Source organism: Portunus trituberculatus, chromosome 41 (assembly GCF_017591435.1).
Source record: "Portunus trituberculatus isolate SZX2019 chromosome 41, ASM1759143v1, whole genome shotgun sequence".
Lineage (NCBI taxonomy): Eukaryota > Metazoa > Arthropoda > Malacostraca > Decapoda > Portunidae > Portunus > Portunus trituberculatus.
Window position 1 is genome coordinate 20,553,441 of NC_059295.1, and position 20,000 is coordinate 20,573,440.

General features: G+C 42.7%; 1 protein-coding gene across 11 annotated transcripts in view; it reads left to right on the forward strand.

Annotated features, from left to right (window-relative positions):
- LOC123516781 (glutamate receptor-interacting protein 2-like) overlaps positions 1-20,000 on the forward strand; it is a 136,082-nt gene that overhangs the window by 59,500 nt on the left and 56,582 nt on the right. Inside the window, exons 1-2 of one of the 11 annotated variants that reach the window (XM_045276434.1) lie at positions 3,027-3,049; positions 4,548-5,105. The exons of 7 other annotated variants lie outside the window; for them this stretch is intronic. In XM_045276434.1, coding sequence (XP_045132369.1) covers positions 4,979-5,105 — 127 coding nt within the window. In that variant the 5' untranslated portion in view covers positions 3,027-3,049; positions 4,548-4,978. Of the gene's footprint in view, positions 1-3,026; positions 3,050-3,113; positions 3,209-4,547; positions 5,106-20,000 lie in introns of those variants that run through there. 3 more of the 11 variants (XM_045276433.1, XM_045276432.1, XM_045276435.1) reach the window with 3 other exon arrangements.

Here is a 20,000-nt window from a genome sequence, read left to right on the forward strand (position 1 = left end):
TCCCTAACATATTAAAGAAAAAAATCACACATGGCAGCTGCACTTTTCATGTCAGCTTTGTACTTGCACAGTTGCATTTATCAAGCAGCAACACACAAGACCAGTGCGTCGAGCCCGTGTTGTACTGCCTCCGTGTGTACTTAAGGTGATGGATGTGCTGTGTGTGTGTGTGTGTGTGTGTGTGTGTGTGTGTGTGTGTGTGTGTGTGTGTGTGTGTGATGGGTACCAGACATTTAAGTGCCAAACGGAGCCACCTGGCACCGGAAATGACGTAGAGGAAGAGGAGAGAAGAAGGAGGAAGAAAAGGAGGATGAAGAGAAAGAGAAGGAGGAGGAGAAGGAGGAGGAGGAGGAGGAGGAGGAGGAGGAGGAGGAGGAGGAGGTAGTGCTTCCTGTGAGGCATTGTTGCGGTGTGAGCATAAGAAAGAGGAGGAGGAGGAGTAGCAAGCGACCGTAAGGAAGAAGGGGAGAAAGAGGAGGAGGAGGAGGAAGGATGGGAAGGAAGGAAGGAGTGCCCAGCCTCACTCGCCATAAGGGGCCTTTCACGTCACTCTGAGTGCCAAGGGGAAGTGCCTCGCGGTCCCATTGTTGACGTGTTGTGGGCCGGAGGGTGGCGCCGTGTGTGTGTGTGTGTGTGTGTGTGTGTGTGTGTGTGTGTGTGTGTGTGTGTGTGTATGTGGGAGTGTGTGTGCACTCTGATTTGTAGAGTTATATATATATATATATATATATATATATATATATATATATATATATATATATATATATATATATATATATATATATATATATATATATATATATATATATATACACACACACACACACACACATTTTTGGACACAGTAATTGCAGTAACAGTAGCAGCAGCAGTAGTAGTAGTAGTAGTAGTAGTAATGATAATAGTAATAGTAGTAGTAGTAGTAGTAGTAGTAGTAGTAGTAGTAGTAGTAGTAGTAGTAGTAGTAGCAGCAGTAGTAGTAGTAGTAGTAGTAGCAGCAGTGGTAGTAGTAGTAGTAGTAGTAGTAGTAGTAGTAGTAGTAGTAGTAGTAGTAGTAGTAGTAGTAGTTGCACTATTATTGTATCAGATATATCATCTTTGCAACCTTTCTAGTTTGTTAACACCAATATGAGTATCAGTTGCTATCTGAAACTCATTGTCAACTGTCATCAACTTGGAATTAATATCTATATAGATAAAATGTTGATGTTTGATGCCAAGGGTTATTGGAAAAAATTACAAATGCTCTCTCTCTCTCTCTCTCTCTCTCTCTCTCTCTCTCTCTCTCTCTCTCTCTCTCTCTCTCTCTCTCTCTCTCTCTCTCTCTCTCTCTCTCTCTCTCTCTCTCTCTCTCTCTCTCTCTCTCTCTCTCTCTCTCTCTCTCTCTCTCTCTCTCTCTCCTTTATGTATGTGTCTGCATGCCGTATCTCTACATAATTACATAGTATTTGTCATTAGGTGTACATACATACATGCACGCAAATACATACATGCATACGTACATACATACACGCCAAACCAATTCACAACACACACGTACTGAAGCGGCAGTTTCAGCAGCTAAGGGTGTCCCACTACAGAACCAGAATAGTTTCCCATGTATACCTCACGTTCTCTGCTCTGGTAGTCTCGTTTTCTTTCTATCAAGAGCACCCGGCCTTCTTATTATCACACGTAAACTGAAGGTGGAGCATATGTTTATTGGTGGTGTTATTATTATTGCTATTACTTCTTTACCAAGGCGAATGTTATACACTTTCTCTTATTCTTATGTTTTTTTTTTATCTAAGTCATCATATAGTTCTTGAGAGAGAGAGAGAGAGAGAGAGAGAGAGAGAGAGAGAGAGAGAGAGATTTACTGGATTACTAATAGTTTAGCAATAAAGAGTACGGATAAATATTACTGTAAAACTAAAAGATATTTCTTTATTATCATTATTATCATCGTTATCAGTATCATTATTATATGTCTCGTCATTATCATTATCCTTCTATTCTTCCTCCTCCTCCTCTGTCTCATCACCATCACATCCCACTGCATAACAAAGGAGTCTGTATCAAGCCTTATCCTCGAGTCAACGGCACTAAGGTAAGCTTTGCAATTCACCCTCCGGTGTTGTTTGATATATCTTTCTCTAACCTGCAGTGTTATGTTTTGTGAGTGCAGTCATTTAGCTCTTGGTTCTGCTTCTTTTTATTATACTCCATTCTTATTTTCTTACTTATTCATTTATTCATTTATTCATTTATTTGTTTACTTTATATAAATAAGAGGAAGACCACGGGAAGGGGGAAAGTGTTAAGGAAAGAAAAGGAAAAAATATCAGCTGTTTTCTTTGCCTGAAATAAAAAAGAAATTTAAAGAGAAAATGATATGGAACTATTTCAGGCCATTTTCTAGCAATCTAGCTTAAGAAAATTACACATTGATCCAGAACAGCAGCAGGAGTGTACCACGGTTATAGTTTAGCTCACGCCGCAGGCAACGAATGGCATACTTGTGGGAGCGACGCATGAACGTGAGTAGTGATCCTAGTGAAGTGTCTTGCGTATTGCAGCATGGATTAGATCTCATGGTGTAGTAATAGTACCTATGAATACCACGCTAATGATGGCTTGTCATGTGATGCCTCCCTTACGCAACTCTTAATTAATGGTGATGCTGCAAGGAAGATACAACCCTTGCACCTATTTGTGGTAGTGGTGTCGTGAAGCGCGGGAATCTAGGCTGCAGGTGGATTGAGTGCAGGTCGCATGGCGTTGCTTCCAATGTTTTCGTGTGTTCACTGGCTTTTCCCCGTAACGGTAAACCTGCTTCTCATTACTCACCTGCAAAATTAATAAGTTCTTTGGCCCAGTGACGCGAGGCTGGTGCAGTACGACGTGTTTCCCTGCGTGGCGGCAGCGGGCACGCGGCTCAGTGGTGCCAAGCGGATAGTGATGCAGATAAACATTACTTTGGCTTTATTCTGCACGCATGCATGTGCACGGCAGATGGCTTATGAGCAGCTAATGCAGTAAAGATGCGCGTGGTCACCGGGAGTAGAACGTGAGTGTTGCATGGGAGGTGCGGGCATGGGTATGTGTGCGTTGGCATGACTGACGAGTCACGAGCAGCCTGCAAACCACCCGACATAGCGAGACTCACCATCCCTCCCGCCCTCAGTTTACCCACGGGCGGCGCGGTTGTTGTGTGGTGGGTGTCTGGGTGAGACTCCCGGTCACAGACGCTGGCAGATAGGTCGTGGTAGTACTCGCGGACACTATAATATCGTTGTCATGTTTGGCTGGCAGGCAACGTGGCGCGTAGAGACAGGCTGTAGGAGTATGTGTATCATATCCAGTGAAATCTGTAATCCCTTTGAATCAAGGTAGCTGCGTGTGTCAATCGTGTTTCCCCGAGGCTCAAGGTGTTACATGTGACGCGACGCTTGACCTGTGATAGCACCCCGCCCTGCGTATGGTGTGCTTTATGAATAAGGGACTACATTGGGATCGAGGCGAGTATTTATTCACTGGCTTGAGTATGTTTACCGAGCGGCACTAAAAAGATGTTATCCGCGCCCTTCACCCAATGTAAACAAACGGCTGATGCTGAAACCTTGTCGCCGCGAGGTATAATATCAAATCTGACATTATTACCTTGAGGAACACCACATTACTGTCAGTTCATTATCTTTTTTTTTTTTTTAATGCGTAGTGACTTATACTATATCAGGTAACTACTTATTAGATCTCATTTTTGCTTGATTTCATGCCTAACTACAATTATCCATTTCATAATCATATTTTTCTAAAGTTTGAAGACAATTTAGAACTCATCATCACTATCTTCACTGCTTTCTTACGAGTATTGCTGTTGATAAGATAAGAGCAGGCGTGAAGGATCTGAAGGAGGAGGAGGAGGAGGAGGAGGTGCCGGAGAGAGGTTTATGGAGAGGCTAGTGAAGGAGAGACGAGAAGTGCAGGGGGTGAAGGTACTGAGGCTTTGTTAATCTATTTCATGTAGGACGGATAGTGTGACAGCCTTAAAAGACGCTCATGAATGGCCTGGCAAGGACGCTAAAGTGGCAGTGGCCTTATCTTCCTCCTACGCCTCTCCTCCTCCTTCTCCTCCTCCTCTTATACCATCGTTTATATTATCAAATCGCTCTATTAAATTTTACAGTGCGTCTCTTTTATCTCTACAATCTCTCTCAAAGTGAATTAATTGTCTATACATGGTTCCTGAACGTGTATTCATTATTCGTGTCTAGAGTCATAACCCATGCGAGGACGATCACACACACACACACACACACACACACACACACACACACACACACACACACACACACACACACACACACTTAAAGTTAGAACCATCTATCCATCAACTCATTTACTCATCATGTAAGTCTGAAATTGCTTCATTGGCTTCACATCTAACCAACCGATCATCATTACCACCAATCGCTCGTCGTGACTCGCCGCCAGCCAGCCAGTCAATCAGCATCACCTTTACCGCTTCCTCTCTCCCCGACACCCCACACACCCATCCCTGTCAGGCCTCAGAATAACGATAGTCACTCGAGAACAGCAGCGACGTCTGACTATTGAGTGAAAATAGTCCAGTGTGATCGCAAAACTGTAGAGAAAGTGACACAGACGACTGACTATTGCGAGAAGATAGTTTAGTTTCTCGCCGTGAAGAGAAGAGGACAGTGATGGAGAAGGACTCGTCAGAACACAGATGAGTGGGTTGCTGAAGGCAATAATGATGGGAGTGGTGATGGTGGTGGAGATGGTGATGGTGGTGGTGGTGGATGACTTGTTCCGGGTGAAACTGACGTGCTTGGCGAGAGCCTGACACACACACACACACACACACACACACACACACGTTGCAGCAAGATTTCGCCCACGCCAACCCTTCCCTCACGCCCCCAACATTCACCACCAGTAGTTTCCCACCCACCTACTTCACGCCCACCTCAAAATGGGCTGGTGTTTCCTTGGCGTATGTTTCTCCCCTAACAAAGGACACAAGCGTGGGCGGCCGTCACCAGTGCCCTCCTGTGACTCACGCCCGCGCCCCCAGCGACCCAAGACACGCCCACGGAAAGGTAAATAATGATGTGCCTTTTAAGTGGAACAGAGTAAGAAGTAAGCACGGCGGTAATAATTCACTCTGGTGTTTATAGTGCTTGAAGTGTTGATATTCTCTCTCTCTCTCTCTCTCTCTCTCTCTCTCTCTCTCTCTCTCTCTCTGAATTCATAAGCGTTTCTTTTATTCATTTTCATGATTTTAGTTTTTTTTTTTTTTTTTTCTTCGTGCTTTATTTAACCAAGGGCACGGAGACGAGCAGAGTACAGCTATGAACAGTCCTACAGCCACATCTCACTCTTAACAAGGTGATGACACGCTATTATTTACCGACCGATAGTCTCGTATTACTTCCTTACAGTTGAACAGCTGGCTTGGTCAATATTTTCACGTACAACTCGGCACAAAGGGATGCTGTCTTAGTGTCTCCTGAGGGATATACGTGGCAAGGGTAGAAATGTATCTGCCTCATGAACCCTAAACATCTGCTGACACTGTGTTTTTTGTTACTGGGTTATTTTTACCTATTTTGCGTAAGTATTTGATTCATTTATGCATTGCTTTTACTTGGATTCCTCGTGACTTTAACCCCTTCAGTACCTTGACCCGTTTTCTTATCCATATTGCTTACTATTTGGTGATTATATACAGCTTCAGAAACTCATGTAGGGGATTAGAATAGTGAAAGCTCTGGCCATTAAACTTCTGATCTCCTTAAACCCTTCCTAATGTCAATATATTGGTCCAATCGTACACAAATCTCAAGATAAAAATGTGTCCCAGTATTGAAGGGGTTAATTCAATATAGTTTTTTGGAGTGATATGTTGAGTGTTGTGAATCAGGTGGAGTGTTTTGAGTTTCTTGTATTTTTTTTCCACATTGTTGGTGTCTCTTGTGTTTATATGAGTTATTATGTGTGTGTGTGTGTGTGTGTGTGTGTGTGTGTGTGTGTGTGTGTGTGTGTGTGTGTGTGTGTGTGTGTTTGTGTTATTTTTCGTTCTTCTGGAGTGTTTTGAGTCGCCAGTGATACATGAATACTCAGCAGTGACTCATTGACTGAACTGTGTGAGTATAGCCTGAGAACAATGATAGGTAATACAGTACTTCTTATGCATGCAACGTTCTCTGCTCGCATCAAGATTATTTATTACAAGTCCACAGAGATCATCAACAGTACTCTCATTGGTGTTTTTCCCTCTCAATAATCCCCAATCCCTTATAACCTATACGACTACAAAAAAAAAATTGCTTCAAAAAATCTCGATACCTTTATTTAGAGCCTGTTAAAAGAAGTCAAGATAAAGACAGCTAGTGTTTAACCCATTCAGTACTGGGACACATTTTTACATTGAGATTTGTACATAAATTAGACCATTATATTTACATTAGAAGGGGTCTATGGAGGTCAGAAGATTAATGGCCAGAGTCTTCACCATTCTAAACCCCTCACACAAGTTTTTGAAGCTATATAAAAATCACCGAATAGTAAGCAGAATGAATATGGAAACACGTCCTGGTACTGAATGGGTTAATGATAATAATATGTGTGCACCAGTGTGAAGGCTGCGCTAGTGAATCAGACGAGGAGCTGCAGTAATGACAGTAGGTATTAGTAAGTGTGTACAGGGGCTAGTCACATCACAAGAGGCTCTGCAAAGGGGAAAAAAAAGTAAAGCAAATATAAAAGTTATCTTGAAGGCGGAAATATGCATAGTTGGAAAATGGATAGAAAGTAGAAGGAAGATTAGAAGGAGAAGGAGGAGGAGGAGGAGGAGGTCGAGGTGAAATCAAAGGAAGGGAAGAGGAAGAATCGTAGTGTTTTCAAGAGGAGGTATTAAAGAGGAGGGTCATGAGGACACATACCGGGAGGATGTAACTGCGTAATGAAGGTAAAGGAGGAGGAGGAAGAGGAGGAGGAGGAGGAGGAGGAGGACGGGGACGGGGAGGCTTATAATGTATGGGTACTGTAGAGGAACTTTTTGGTAAGCTATGGTTAGATACACACACTCACACTCTCTCTCTCTCTCTCTCTCTCTCTCTCTCTCTCTCTCTCTCTCTCTCTCTCTCTCTCTCTATGACGGGCCGGCTTTCAGAGTGATGAATGTAAGCAGAATTGAAATTAATGGAGTAAAAATCCGGCAAATAACAAGGATAATGATGAAGATTTGTTTATTATGAGAATTACTCCCACTCCTTCCTTACCTTCCTCCTCTTCCTCCTCCTCCTCCTCCTCCTCCTCCTCCTCCTCCTCCTCCTCCTCCTCGGCAGCCATACTGAACCAGGGTAGAGTGAGTCAGGAAGAGAATGATTATTTATACTTGGCTTCTTCAGGGAGACGAGCTAATCACACACACACACACACACACACACACACACACACAGCTGCAGTGACAGGTGTGTATGTGTTTGTCTCTCTCTCTCTCTCTCTCTCTCTCTCTCTCTCTCTCTCTCTCTCTCTCTCTCTCTCTCTCTCTCTCTCTCTCTCTCTCTCGCTCGTTAGCACGGTGTGAGTGAAGAAGAGAAAAGTAGGGAAGATAAGGGAAAGAGAGGGAAGAAGGTGAAGAAAAGGGAAGAAGAAGAGAAAGGGAAGAGGAAGGGGAAATGAAAGGAGGAGAAGGAGAAGGGAAGAGAAAGGGTAAGGAAAACAAGGGGAGAGGAAAGGAGAAGAAGAAGTAGGGAAGGAGAAGAGAAAGAAGGGGAAGGAGAAAAGGAAGTGAGAAGAAGGGTAGGGATGAAATGGGAAGGGGAAGAGGGGAAGAGAAGGAGAAGGAGGAGGAGGAAAGGAGAAAGAGGAAAGAAGGGAAAGGAAGAGAAGGAGAAGAGAAGAGAAAGGAAAGAGAAAGGGAAGAAGGGGAAGGAGAAAAAGAAAGGGGAAGGAGACGAGAAGGAGAAGGCTAGGGAAGACAACAGAAGAGTAAGGGGAAGAGAAAAGAAGAAGGGGGAAAGGGGAAGAGGAAGAGGAAGGGAAAGGGGGAAGGAGTAAGGGTACCTCATTTGTCAGTCCTGATATTAGTAGTCGCCACCTCCTCCTCCTCCTATTCTCATTTATCTCCTCCTTCTTCCTCTTCCTCTTCTTCTTTTTCTTCCTCTTCTTCATCTTTACTTCTTCATCTTCTGCACCTTTTTTTTCTCTCTCGTTTCTCTTGTTTTTGTTCTCTGGTTTTTTTTTTTTGTTGTTGTAGTTGCTGTTGTTGTTGTTCCTCCTCCTCCTCCTCCTCCTCCTCCTCCTCCTCCTCCTCCTCCTCCTTTATTATCACCATCATTTCCTCATAAAATTCTTTCCTTGTACCATATATGACTTTGATTACCCCTGTTATCATTATTATTATTATCATTACCACCACCACCACCACCACCACCACCACCATCATCAGTGATCGGCGCCAGGGGTCAGTTATGAGTGCCGCCGCTGTGCCCTGAAATAACACAGCTGCCCTGCCATTCGCGTGTGTGTGTGTGTGTGTGTGTGTGTGTGTGTGTAATTCAAAGCTAAGGATGGCAGTACAGTATTATGGTTAATATCTAAGTTAATCTCCTCCTCCTCCTCCTCCTCCTCCTCTCCTCCTCCTCCTCCTCCTCCTCCTCCTCCTCCTCACTGGTCTGTTCTGTCCTTTTTCTCTCAGTGCATTCCCCTTCAAACAGCTATGTGTGAGCCAAAAGGCCTGGTGGTGGTGGTGGTGGTGATGGTGGTGGTGGTGGTAATGGTGGTGGTGATGTGGTGGTGGTAATGGTGGTGGTGGTGGTCTTTGTTCTTCCTTTGTGTGTGTGTGTGTGTGTGTGTGTGTGTGTGTGTGTGTGTGTGTGTGTGTGTGTGTGTGTGTGTGTTTGTTATCTTCCCTTTTTGCTTTATTGCTGTTATTATTATTATTATTATTATTATTATTATTATTATTATTATTATTATTATTATTATTATTATTATGGTAGTTGTTGTTGTTGTTGTTGTTGTTGTTGTTGTTGTTGTTGTTGAAAAGTGTAGTTCTCAAGTAGTAATGCAATATTAGTTTCAATTTTTTTTTTTTTTTTCTATTTACATATTTATTTAGTTATTCTTTATATTCGTACTTAATTCTCCTCACTCAGATCCTTTTTTTTTCTCTCTCTCTTACTTTTCTTTTCTTTTTCTTTTTCTCTTCCTCTTTCTCTTCCTTCTCTTTTCACTTGCCTCCTTTAAGTCCTTTTTTTTCTATTTCTCGTATTTATTTTTCATCTTCTCTTCCTCTTTTTGTTTATATACTTAGTTACTACCCATATTTACTCCTCCTCCTCCTCCTCCTCCTCCTCCTCCTCCTCCTCCTCTCCTCCTCCTCCTCCTCCTCCTCCTCCTCCTCCTCCTCCTCCTCCTCTTCAAACTTTCTGCGACTCGTGAATTAAGTAGTTGTTTGAAGAGAGCGTAGGCCTAGAGAGAGAGAGAGAGAGAGAGAGAGAGAGAGAGTGACTTGTCCCCCTAAGTTACACGTCATGCTGCCTCCATCTTCTTGTGTCAATCTTCTCTCCCTCCTCCATTCTTTCTCTCCCTCCCTCTCTCCTCCATTCTTTCTTCCCTCCCTCCATTCTTCTTACCTCTCCCTATACATTCATCCATTCATCCCTCGTTTAGCTCCTCAATGTAATGTTCCTTCCTTCCTTCCTTCCCTCTCTTTTTTCCTTCATTCCTTCTTTCCTTCCTTCTATTTTCCCCCCGTTTTCCTTCTCCTTCCTTCCTTTTCCTTGCTCTTTCCTTTCATCATTTTTGTCTGTCCTTCCTTCAACAATTTCTTTATTTATTTACTTTCTTTTACACATTTCGTAGCTTATTCTGGTCTTTCTAGGAATCCATTTACTTCTCTCCACCCTCTCTCTCTCTCTCTCTCTCTCTCTCTCTCTCTCTCTCTCTCTCTCTCTCTCTCTCTCTCTCTCTCTCTCTCTCAATTAGCTAGGTATCTTTCACCTCCATAGTTTCCCTCCTCCCTTTCCTCTCTTCCTCCTCCCTTTTTCCCTGCGCCTCATTTCCTCTGCCAGTCTCTCCCTCTCTTTCCTGCCCTTCATTAGGTTCCCTCTCCAAAGATTTGTTTTTACCTCCATAGCTTCTCTCCCTCTCTTCCGCTCTACCTTTCTCTCCTTTCTCCTTCCTTTGCTTCGTTTTCTTTCGTAGTGGTAGTGTTGTTGTTGTTGTTGTTGTTGTTGTTGTTGTTGTTGTTGTTGTTCTTCTTCTTCTTCTTTTATTAATATCTAGCATAACATGTATACAATGGGCTTAAACGGGCTAAAGGAGGTATTTTGGGTTCTTCTTCTTCTTCTTCTTCTTCTTCTTCTTCTTCTTCTTCTTCTTCTTCTTCTTCTTCTTCTTCTTCTCCTCAACTGCTTTTGGTCTTCTACGCCTTCCATTACAAGCATATCTTCTTTTCACTGCATTCCTAAACTTTTCTTAGTTTAGATTAGGTTAGGTTTTCTTTTCTCTTGTCTATTACATCCATCGTTAGTAACCTCCTACTCACATACTCCTCTTTACTCCTCACACCCCCTCTTTGCCTCTTTGCCTCTTGCCTCTTTGCCTTTGTCTCTTAAACGTGCATATGTTGTGCTCTCGTGTTTATTTTTTATTCTATCCAGCCTCATTAAATCGTAGAGAAAACGGTAACAGCCTCTTTCACCTCTTGTCTTTTTTTTTTATTAGTATTATCGTCCACATGCCTTTCAAAATGTGGTTGACATCGCTACTGTCTTGTTTACGATCTTTCCCTTCTGTCACAAGCTTACAAGTCCTTCGTATCTCCTTTTCTCAGCAGTTTTGCCTCCGTGTACGCCCGATCTCACTACTGTTTCGTATACCACTTCTCCTTTCCGTTGCAAATTACTCTAGAAAGTGTGAGAATGCCGCTGAAATTATCCAATGGTCTTAATTTCACCTACTTCCACATCCCCCTCATGTCTTTTCGTCAACAGTTCTGCCTGCAAATCGTATAACACTTCGCAAATCAATCGAGAACATATGAGAATGCAGGCCTGGTTGTCAAAGGATGCAGGGCGTGACTGGTGAGAATAACGCCCATATTGAGAAACGCCTTCCTCTCTCACTAGATAATTTTGCAAGGCCACAGAGACGACTAACCGGATTTTCAAGACAGTTTTTCCTATTAATAAACTAGAAATCTTGCCAATCTATCACCAGAACCATGAAAATACTCTTAAAACACGAGTATCTTCAACTGGAGCCTTTGGAAAGCAGTGATGGTGAGAGAGCAAAGCGTTTCAGAATATGGACTAAAGCAAGAGAGAGTCGGTTAGTTATAAGGTCTCGTGGTATTGGAGACGTCACGCTACACAGTGAAGGGAGAAGCCTCAATGTCACTCAATGAAGGAAGAATGAGAGAGAGAGAGAGAGTCACGAACGCCGCTGTTAGGTCACCAGGGTACGTATTGTGACACGTCTCTTTGATAACGACGGTTTTCAAAGGCCACAGCAAAGGATCAGTTAAGCTCAAGTGAATGTTTTTTTAGATACTATGAAGAGGATGTCCTTTGTTATATCACCGCTACAATCACGGGAATATAAAAAAAAAATCCCCTTGAAAACTCCCAGTCACTTCCATTAGACTATATGAAATGCTCTTGATAAAATGTTAGAATATTTGAAATTGTTAGCCCCGATGCTTGTTTGTTCTCACCTGGTTATCTTTATTCTTTTCTTTTTCTTTTATGCTAGAAGGAAATCAACCAAGGGCAACAAAAGATTAAAAAAAAGGCCCACTTCAAATGCCAGTTACCTTAAAGATTTACGAACAATTAGCCAAAATTCAGGGAGGGCAACAAAAGATAAAAAAAAAAAAAAGGCCCACTTCAAATGCTAGTGCCCTTAAAGATTTACAAAGAATTCGTCAAAATTCGGGGACAAATGTGTTGAAACTGCCTTACCTGATGTATTGTTCTCACCTGGATGCTTTACCTTCCCTAATGACTTGTAATGGTTCTCACCTTGTCCTCTGGCTATGTAATTGTTTTGTTTTATATATTTATTTGTCTTTTCTTACTGCGTATCAGAGAGAGAGAGAGAGAGAGAGAGAGAGAGTAGGAAAGAAAGCAGGGAAGAAGAGAACTAGATCACAGAGGAGGAGGAGGAGGAGGAGGAGGAGGTAGCAAAGAAAATGTTAGGCGGGGATTCACGTGCTGCTTATGACGTCACTGCAAACTGACGCCATAACATTACTAATTATGCCTCTGTCTTGTCCTTAAAGCGCTCTCTCTCTCTCTCTCTCTCTCTCTCTAAAATGAAGATGGAGAAGCATAGTACATTTTTTTTACCTCGGTTTTGTATTTCCTTTATTGTTTTATTTTTATTATTATTATTATTATTATTATTATTATTATTATTATTATTATTATTATTATTATTATCATTATTATTGTTACTCTGATGCACTTATCATAATCCGATTCTTTCTTCTTCTTCTTCTTCTTCTTCTTCTTCTTCTTCTTCATCTTCTTCTTCTTCTTCTTCTTCTTCTTCTTCTTCTTCTTCTTCTTCTTCTTCTTCTTCTTCTTCTTCTTCTTCTTCTTTCCTTTTCTTCTTTTCCTTCTCCTTTTCTTCTTTATCTTCTTCTTCTTCTTCTTCTTCTTCTTCTTCTTCTTCTTCTTCTTCTTCTTCTTCTTCTTCTTCTTCTTCTTCTTCCTCCTCCTCCTCGTCCTCCTCCTCCTCCTCCTCCTCTCCCTTTTACGGTTCATGTATTTTGAACAAGAACTTCTCACAAACTTAAACTTATTATATACAGTCTGCTCCTTAATCAAGCTTACACTCACCAAGCAAATCATAAAAGGAAAGTTTCGCTTACCAATATCAGTCAATCATCTATCTATCAAACCCTCTACTTATCTATCCACCTACCTATCTATCAGTCCATCTTACTATCTAATCTACCTATCTTTCTTTTCATTCTATTCACCAAGTTTCATTCTCCCCACAATTCGCTTGATACAGTTCGAGTGACCTTCAGCAGTCGGTCTGTTATCGCAAGCAGAGCACAGTAAATTGTTGGTGTATCTGTGGTGACCTTAATAATGCACCCACCAAGGAGAGGAGCCGTAAGCCTACACTCAAGGCTCCTCTGGCGGCAGAACATAAACACGAGAAGAAGTGTGTGGTGTTACTGGTGGGGAAAATGCTGTAGTGTTAACATTTTCTCTCTTGCATAGTGTGTGTGTGTGTGTGTGTGTGTGTGTGTGTGTGTGTGTGTGTGTGTGTGTGTCTCTCTCTCTCTCTCTCTCTCTCTCTCTCTCTCTCTCTCTCTCTCTCTCTCTCTCTCTCTCTCTCTCTCTCTCTTTCCTTCCTTCTTTCCTTCCTTCCTTCTTCTCTTCTCTCGTGACCTCTCTTATTGCTTTCTTGCCACACTCTTTTCGTTCCCGTGTTTTCTTTTCCTCCTCTTCCTCATTCCTCCTCCTCCTCCTCCTCCTCCTCCTCCTCCTCCTCCTCCTCCTCACCTTCACGCCTTTAACTTCTTTCGTTCGTTTGAATTCACGTACAAAGAGAAAGTTTATCAGTTTGGCGATCGTTTTGGCCACTTGGTGAATCTCTCTCTCTCTCTCTCTCTCTCTCTCTCTCTCTCTCTCTCTCTCTCTCTCTCTCTCTCTAGGCAGGTTTTTCTCATGATTTACACTTTTGTGGTTGAAAGACAAGAAAATAGTAATAATTAAGAAATAATCATTGTTTACATGGCTCTTGAGATGATGATGATGTGTGTGTGTGTGTGTGTGTGTGGGGGTGTGGGTGTGTGTGTGTGTGTGTGGTGAGTGGGTGGGTGGGTGGGTGGGTGTGAGTAGGTGGGTATGTAAAGAATATTCGCATCACATACACACACACACACACACACACACACACACACACACACACACACACACACACTGCTTCACGGCCAATGGGCAATAAAGCCGTTGTCATAATACGTGTGAGGACATTAATAATAGATCACTGGCACCCACTTCACTAATATCACATCAGCCCCTCGAGTCTCCGCCGCGCCAACGCTTATAACTCAGTACTGATGGGGTGGGGGAGGGGAGGGAAAGGGGTCTGGCTAGTGGTGGTGGTGGTGGTGGTGGTGGTGGTGGTGGTGGTGGTGGTGATGGTTCTAGTGAGTACATAGCATTCTCTCCATGGTCTGCCTTATGTACTGTGTGTTTAGAGAAGAATGTATTAGCTAAATCTTTTCCTGCTGCTTTCAATCTGGATGAAAGGATTAGTTATTTACTTACACGTGTGAGTTTCTTAGTAAGTGTTTTGTCCTCTCTCTCTCTCTCTCTCTCTCTCTCTCTCTCTCTCTCTCTCTCTCTCTCTCTCTCTCTCTCTCTCTCTCTCTCTCTCATGTCGTTGTTGTTGATTTTTTTCTTATTCTACATGATCAGGTTCTTAAAGTTTAGTGATATGTTACTTTCTTTTTTTTCGAACTTATGCTCTCTCTCTCTCTCTCTCTCTCTCTCTCTCTCTCTCTCTCTCTCTCTCTCTCTCTCTCTCTCTCTCTGGCCACCCTGCTAGCACCAGCAGTGTCCCGTTTCACTGCCGCGCCGCGAGTACTCGTCTCCTCGTCTCTTCGTCTCCTGGTCTCGTCGCCTCGTCGTCTCATCGCCAAGGGCACGCCGTGAGTTGCTAATTTCAGCTTCTTTTTCTCGGCCAACTCGCGTGATGCATCCTGCAAGTGGCGGTGACGTCACCACGAGCCGCTCACTGCTCGCGGCGCTGATGAACAAGTCGAGGAGAGTTTTTGTAATTAAAGAGTTGAAGTGTGTAAGTAAAATTGTGCCGCCTCATGAATGCGTAGAGTAAGTGTTAACAGCAGGCGGGCTTGCAGGCAAAGGGAAGCGCCTCTTTTCACTCTGGCTTAAAGTTCTCGTGTTCTCTTAATTCTTTAACCCGGTAATGGCAATAAGAATTAAGAGCAGGATAGTTTATAGGTAAAGTGAAACTCCTCTTTTTACTCTGGCTTAAAGTTCTTTAACCGGTAATGGCAATAAGATTTAATAACAGGTGAGTTTATAGGTGAAGTGAGGCGCCTCTTGACTGTAGGATGAACTTGTTGCGTTTTCTTATCATTTCAGCTCACAATGAGAAGACGACACTTGCTGCTTCATGTGAATTTTATGTACTGTACCAAAATAAATTGCTTTTCTTTCAGTCATTAAAGTCAATGAAGCCGTTCACTCGGTAGCCTTGAGAGCAGGCTGTGGTGCGGGAGAGATCACTGGCTGCAAGTGTCATTAGGAGTAAAACAGCCGATTTCACCACATTCTCACCACTGCAACAGGCGAGCCTTACTAAGAAAAAATAAAATGATACATCAGGTCTTGTCGATACCTTACCGCACTCTTACCTTGCCATCCGTGTGAAATAAACTACAGTAAAGAGGTGATGCATGCAAACTACAGACACATGAACCACATTATTTTCTATCTTTCTATCACTTTTTTGTCTTTTCGTAATTATGTGTTCTAGTTCCCAAGCACACGGTCACTCTACATGCCCATCTGATGAGGAGTAGCGAGGGTTAGTAAGTCCCTGGGTGTGTCCCGTGTGGTGTGAGGTGGCCGCTTGACATGAGGAGGAAATACCAGAGCTACCCTCCAGTGTTCAGATGAAACCTTTGAGGACATAACTACTCGCTCTAGTTGGCGACGCGCTGCTCGTTGCCTCTCATCTCCGTGATAAGACGCGGGATTACAGAGCGCAGTGAGTGTAAAAGTAACGAGTAAATAAACAGAGGTTTCTTGGTATTCGCACCCGCATATGGACAGAGTAAGACAGGGAGTGAAAAGATGAAGAAATTAAGTACTTAACAGAAGCTTAGAAAAACATGAAAAAAGTTGTTGGAAGAATGAGGGTTATCATTAGTTGTATTTTTAGTTAATTAGATAAAGTTTGTTCTTTCATCTATGGCACTTAGTTTTTTTTTTTCTCTCTTTTAATTTGTGTGGGATTGATGGGTAGAAACTTAGGTTCGTATTTAGAAACGCATTATTCTCTCACCACGACTGTTTTTCACGACCACAGAGATGACTAGCGGGAATTTCAAGAGCGTTTCTCCAGTTAATAATGCAGAAATCTTGTCATTCTGCCTCTAGAAACGTAAAAACACTTAAAAAAAAAACTCGTGCCAATTTATGTAGAGCCTTTTGAAATAGTGGAGGTAAAGCACAGAAGTGTTTGAGGATAAGAGCCGAAGTTAGGATAGCTCTGCGTATCATCACCACCACCACCATCGTCACCACCACCACCACCACCATACACTTGCTCTTCACGTTTGTATCTTCCCTCCCTCTCCCTCTCTCCTTTCCTCTACTCATCCAAATAATCTCCCTTCCCCTCTTTCTCCCTCATCCACTTCTCTCTCTACACCTCTGCCTCTCCCTCCGTCTCCCTTTCTCATCTGTCCCTCTTTCTCACTCTCCCTCACTCCCCTTCCCTCTCTCTATGCCTTCCTTTCACCACGCATCCCTCCATTCCTTTCTCTCTCTCTCTCTCTCTTCCCCTCACTTTGCCTCCTCTCTCCCTCCCTCCCTCCCTCCCTCCTTTTTCTTTGAAGGTTCTGCATCACTTCATAGGCCCGAGTGTTGAGAGAGAGAGAGAGAGAGAGAGAGAGAGAGAGAGAGAGAGAGGTTTGTTTATAATAGTATCGTTTGCCATTTTTAGAAGTCTTTCGAATATACTCTCTCTCTCTCTCTCTCTCTCTCTCTCTCTCTCTCTCTCTCTCTCTCTCTCTCTCTCTCTCTCTCTCTCTCTCTCTCTCTCTCTCTCTCTCTCTCTCTCTCTCTCTCTCTCTCTCTCTCTCTCTCTCTCTCTCTCTCTCTCTCTCTCTCTCTCTCTCTCTCTCTCTCTCTCTCTCTCTCTCTCTCTCTCTCTCTCTCTCTCTCTCTCTCTCTCTCTCTCTCTCTCTCTCTCTCTCTCTCTCTCTCTCTCTCTCTCTCTCTCTCTCTCTCTCGATAACATGACCGCGGCTGGTCGCCACCCCGCTGGGAAACGCACACAGGACACTTTCACACTGTAAACACACACACACACACACACACACACACACACACACCTCATGCCTTGCGGTCAGTTTTGCTTGAATTCAGATTTTTTTTTTTCCCCTCTCTCTCTCTTTTCGACAAAACTTGACATCTTTCGGAAACTTTCAATATATTGTAGATAAATCCATTACGCAGAATCTCGTGAGTGTGTGGATAAGTGTAGGTGTAATGTACGTATACATACATACATACATACATACATACATAGGTATAAATAGACCTTCTAATGTTTATTTTAGATTCTTTGTAGGTGGAAGATATAAAGAACTATTGCTAGTTGACTTTTTTCGAGAAACTAAACTTTGTCGCGTCATTAACAACTACGAAATAAAATAGTGATTGATAGATGAGATGTAAACTACTATTGTTACTACCTACCACCACCACCACCACCATTACTAATACTACCACCACCACCACTACTACTACTACTACTACTACTACTACTACTACTACTACTACTACTACTACCACCGCTCCTACTCATACTACTACCACCACCATTACCACTCCTACTCCTACTACTACTATTACTACTATTACTACTACCACCAGCACCACTACTACTACTACAACAAGCCTCCAATAATCCGTTAGGGAGGTGCTGGGAAAACGTTAGCAGTGTCTGGAAGAAATTTCTCGGTACGTGGTTACAGGTGGTGGTGGTGGTGGTGGTGGTGGGCAGGCGTGACCACTCTGACCCTGAGAGCAAAGAGGGGGGAGAGGGACAAATTGGGCAGGAAGGAAGGGAAGAAAGAGAGGAAGAGGAGTGAAAAGTGAGGAAAAAGAGGCAGAAAATCGTTAAGACACTGAGAGGAAATAGGAAAAAGAAAGATTGGAAGTAGGAAGAGAAGGAAGAGGTAAGAAAGAAAGGAGAGAATACAAAAGAGATGAAAAAGGTAAAAATGTAGAGGAGAATAAGACAGAGGGAAGAGAAATTAACAACACCAGGAGGAAATAGAAGAGGAAAAAGGATGGTTGAAGAAATTAGAGAGAGAAAAAGAAGATAATGTTGAGAAGATAGAAATGTAGGGGAGGGAGGGAAGAAATAGAGGAAGAGAAGTAAAAATTGAGAAAAAAGAGGCAGAAAATAGGAAAAGAATGATTGGAAGTAGGAAGAGAAGAACATATGTAAGAAGGAGAGAATACAAAAGAGAAATGAGAAAGGTAAAATGTAGAGGAGAGTAAGACAGGAAGAAATAGAAAAGGAAAATGGGAAGACTGGAGAAAGAGAAAGAGAAAGAAAGAGATAGATGTTGAAGAGATAGAAATGTAGGGGAAGGAGATGAGAAAGGTGAAGCTGTAGAGGAGAATTTATTAACAGGAGGGGAAGAGAGAAGGGAAAGTACGGCGAGGTAAACATGAAGGGAGCAGAGAAAGGTAAATTGGGGAGAGAAGAGAAGTGGAGAGGGGAGGGGAGGAAGGTTTATGGAGGGGAGAGGGGCTGGAAATGGCCCTCACTCGTGGCCATAAAGTGCCACAACAGCCGGTGCCACCCAGCGAGAGAGAGAGAGAGAGAGAGAGAACGCAAGATTGTTTCCATTATACATAGTACTTGTAAAAATAGAAATTGTAGTTCTTTGCCGTGTGTACGAAGTTGACCAAATGTTACGCTACAAATCAAAACAAACTGAGAGTAGAATAAAATTATCCTTATGAGTGACGCTTCTCCTGTCCTTCCCCTGAAAAGGAAAAACGATAAAGAATGAGAAACAAGAAGAGGAAAAGTTAAGGAGCAAGTGACTAGCTACACGAAAAATAAAATGAATAAACTTACGAAGCTGTCAAATAAATGTCAAATATTCTTGTTAAATAAACGTCTGACCAGAAAAAAAAAAAGTATTTATATCTTGACAAGCAACAACAACAACAACAACAACAGCTTCTACTAATGCTACTACTACTACTACTACTATTACTACTACTACTACTACTACTACTACTACTACCACCATCACCACCGCCACCACCACCACCACCACCACCACCACCACCACCACGAAGAAAAACAACAGACACAGCGGACTGAAAGAGAAAAACAATTCTGTCAGTCAATAGTGAAAAGCGATCGCCCACACACACACACACACACACACACACACACACACACACACACACACACACACGCACACACACACACACACACACTGTACTGCTTACGTTTCTATTCATAGGCTTGTGTATGAGAGAGAGAGAGAGAGAGAGAGAGAGAGAGCACTATGGCAGATCCGAAGTGTATTACCCTATCTTCCTCTTCGCCACTTTCCTTTCCTCTCCCACCTCCTTTCCTCCCTCACCTCCTTCCCTCCCCCACACTCTCCCATCCCCTGCTCTCTCACCCTTGATAGTCTGAGGAGCAGCAGCTTTGTTCATGGTCTCACACACCCACTTGGGAATTCTCTCCCCACATTCTCCCACACTCTTCCCTCCATCTCTTCCTCCTTCCTGTCCACCGTTAGTGAAGGAAGTGTTAATTGTTATCCTCACGCTTTCACAACTCTCAGTGCTAAATAATCTCTCTCTCTCTCTCTCTCTCTCTCTCTCTCTCTCTCTCTCTCTCTCTCTGGACTTCTTTTGCTACTTTAACTCCCAAATCTCTCATAAATTGTACGATTAAAAAGAAAAAATGGATGCCTTTGTTTAGAGCCTTTTAAAAGTAGTCGAGATAAAGACACCTAATGTTTAACTCCTTCAGTACTGGAACGTTTTTTTTTACCATGAGTTTTGGGTACGATTAGACGATTCTATTTACGTTATGAACTGTCTATGGAGGTCAGAAGATTAATGGCCAGAGTCTTCACTATTTTAATCCCTACATAAGTTTCTGAAGCTGTATAAAATCACCAAATACTAAGCAGAATGAATATGGAAACGCGTCAT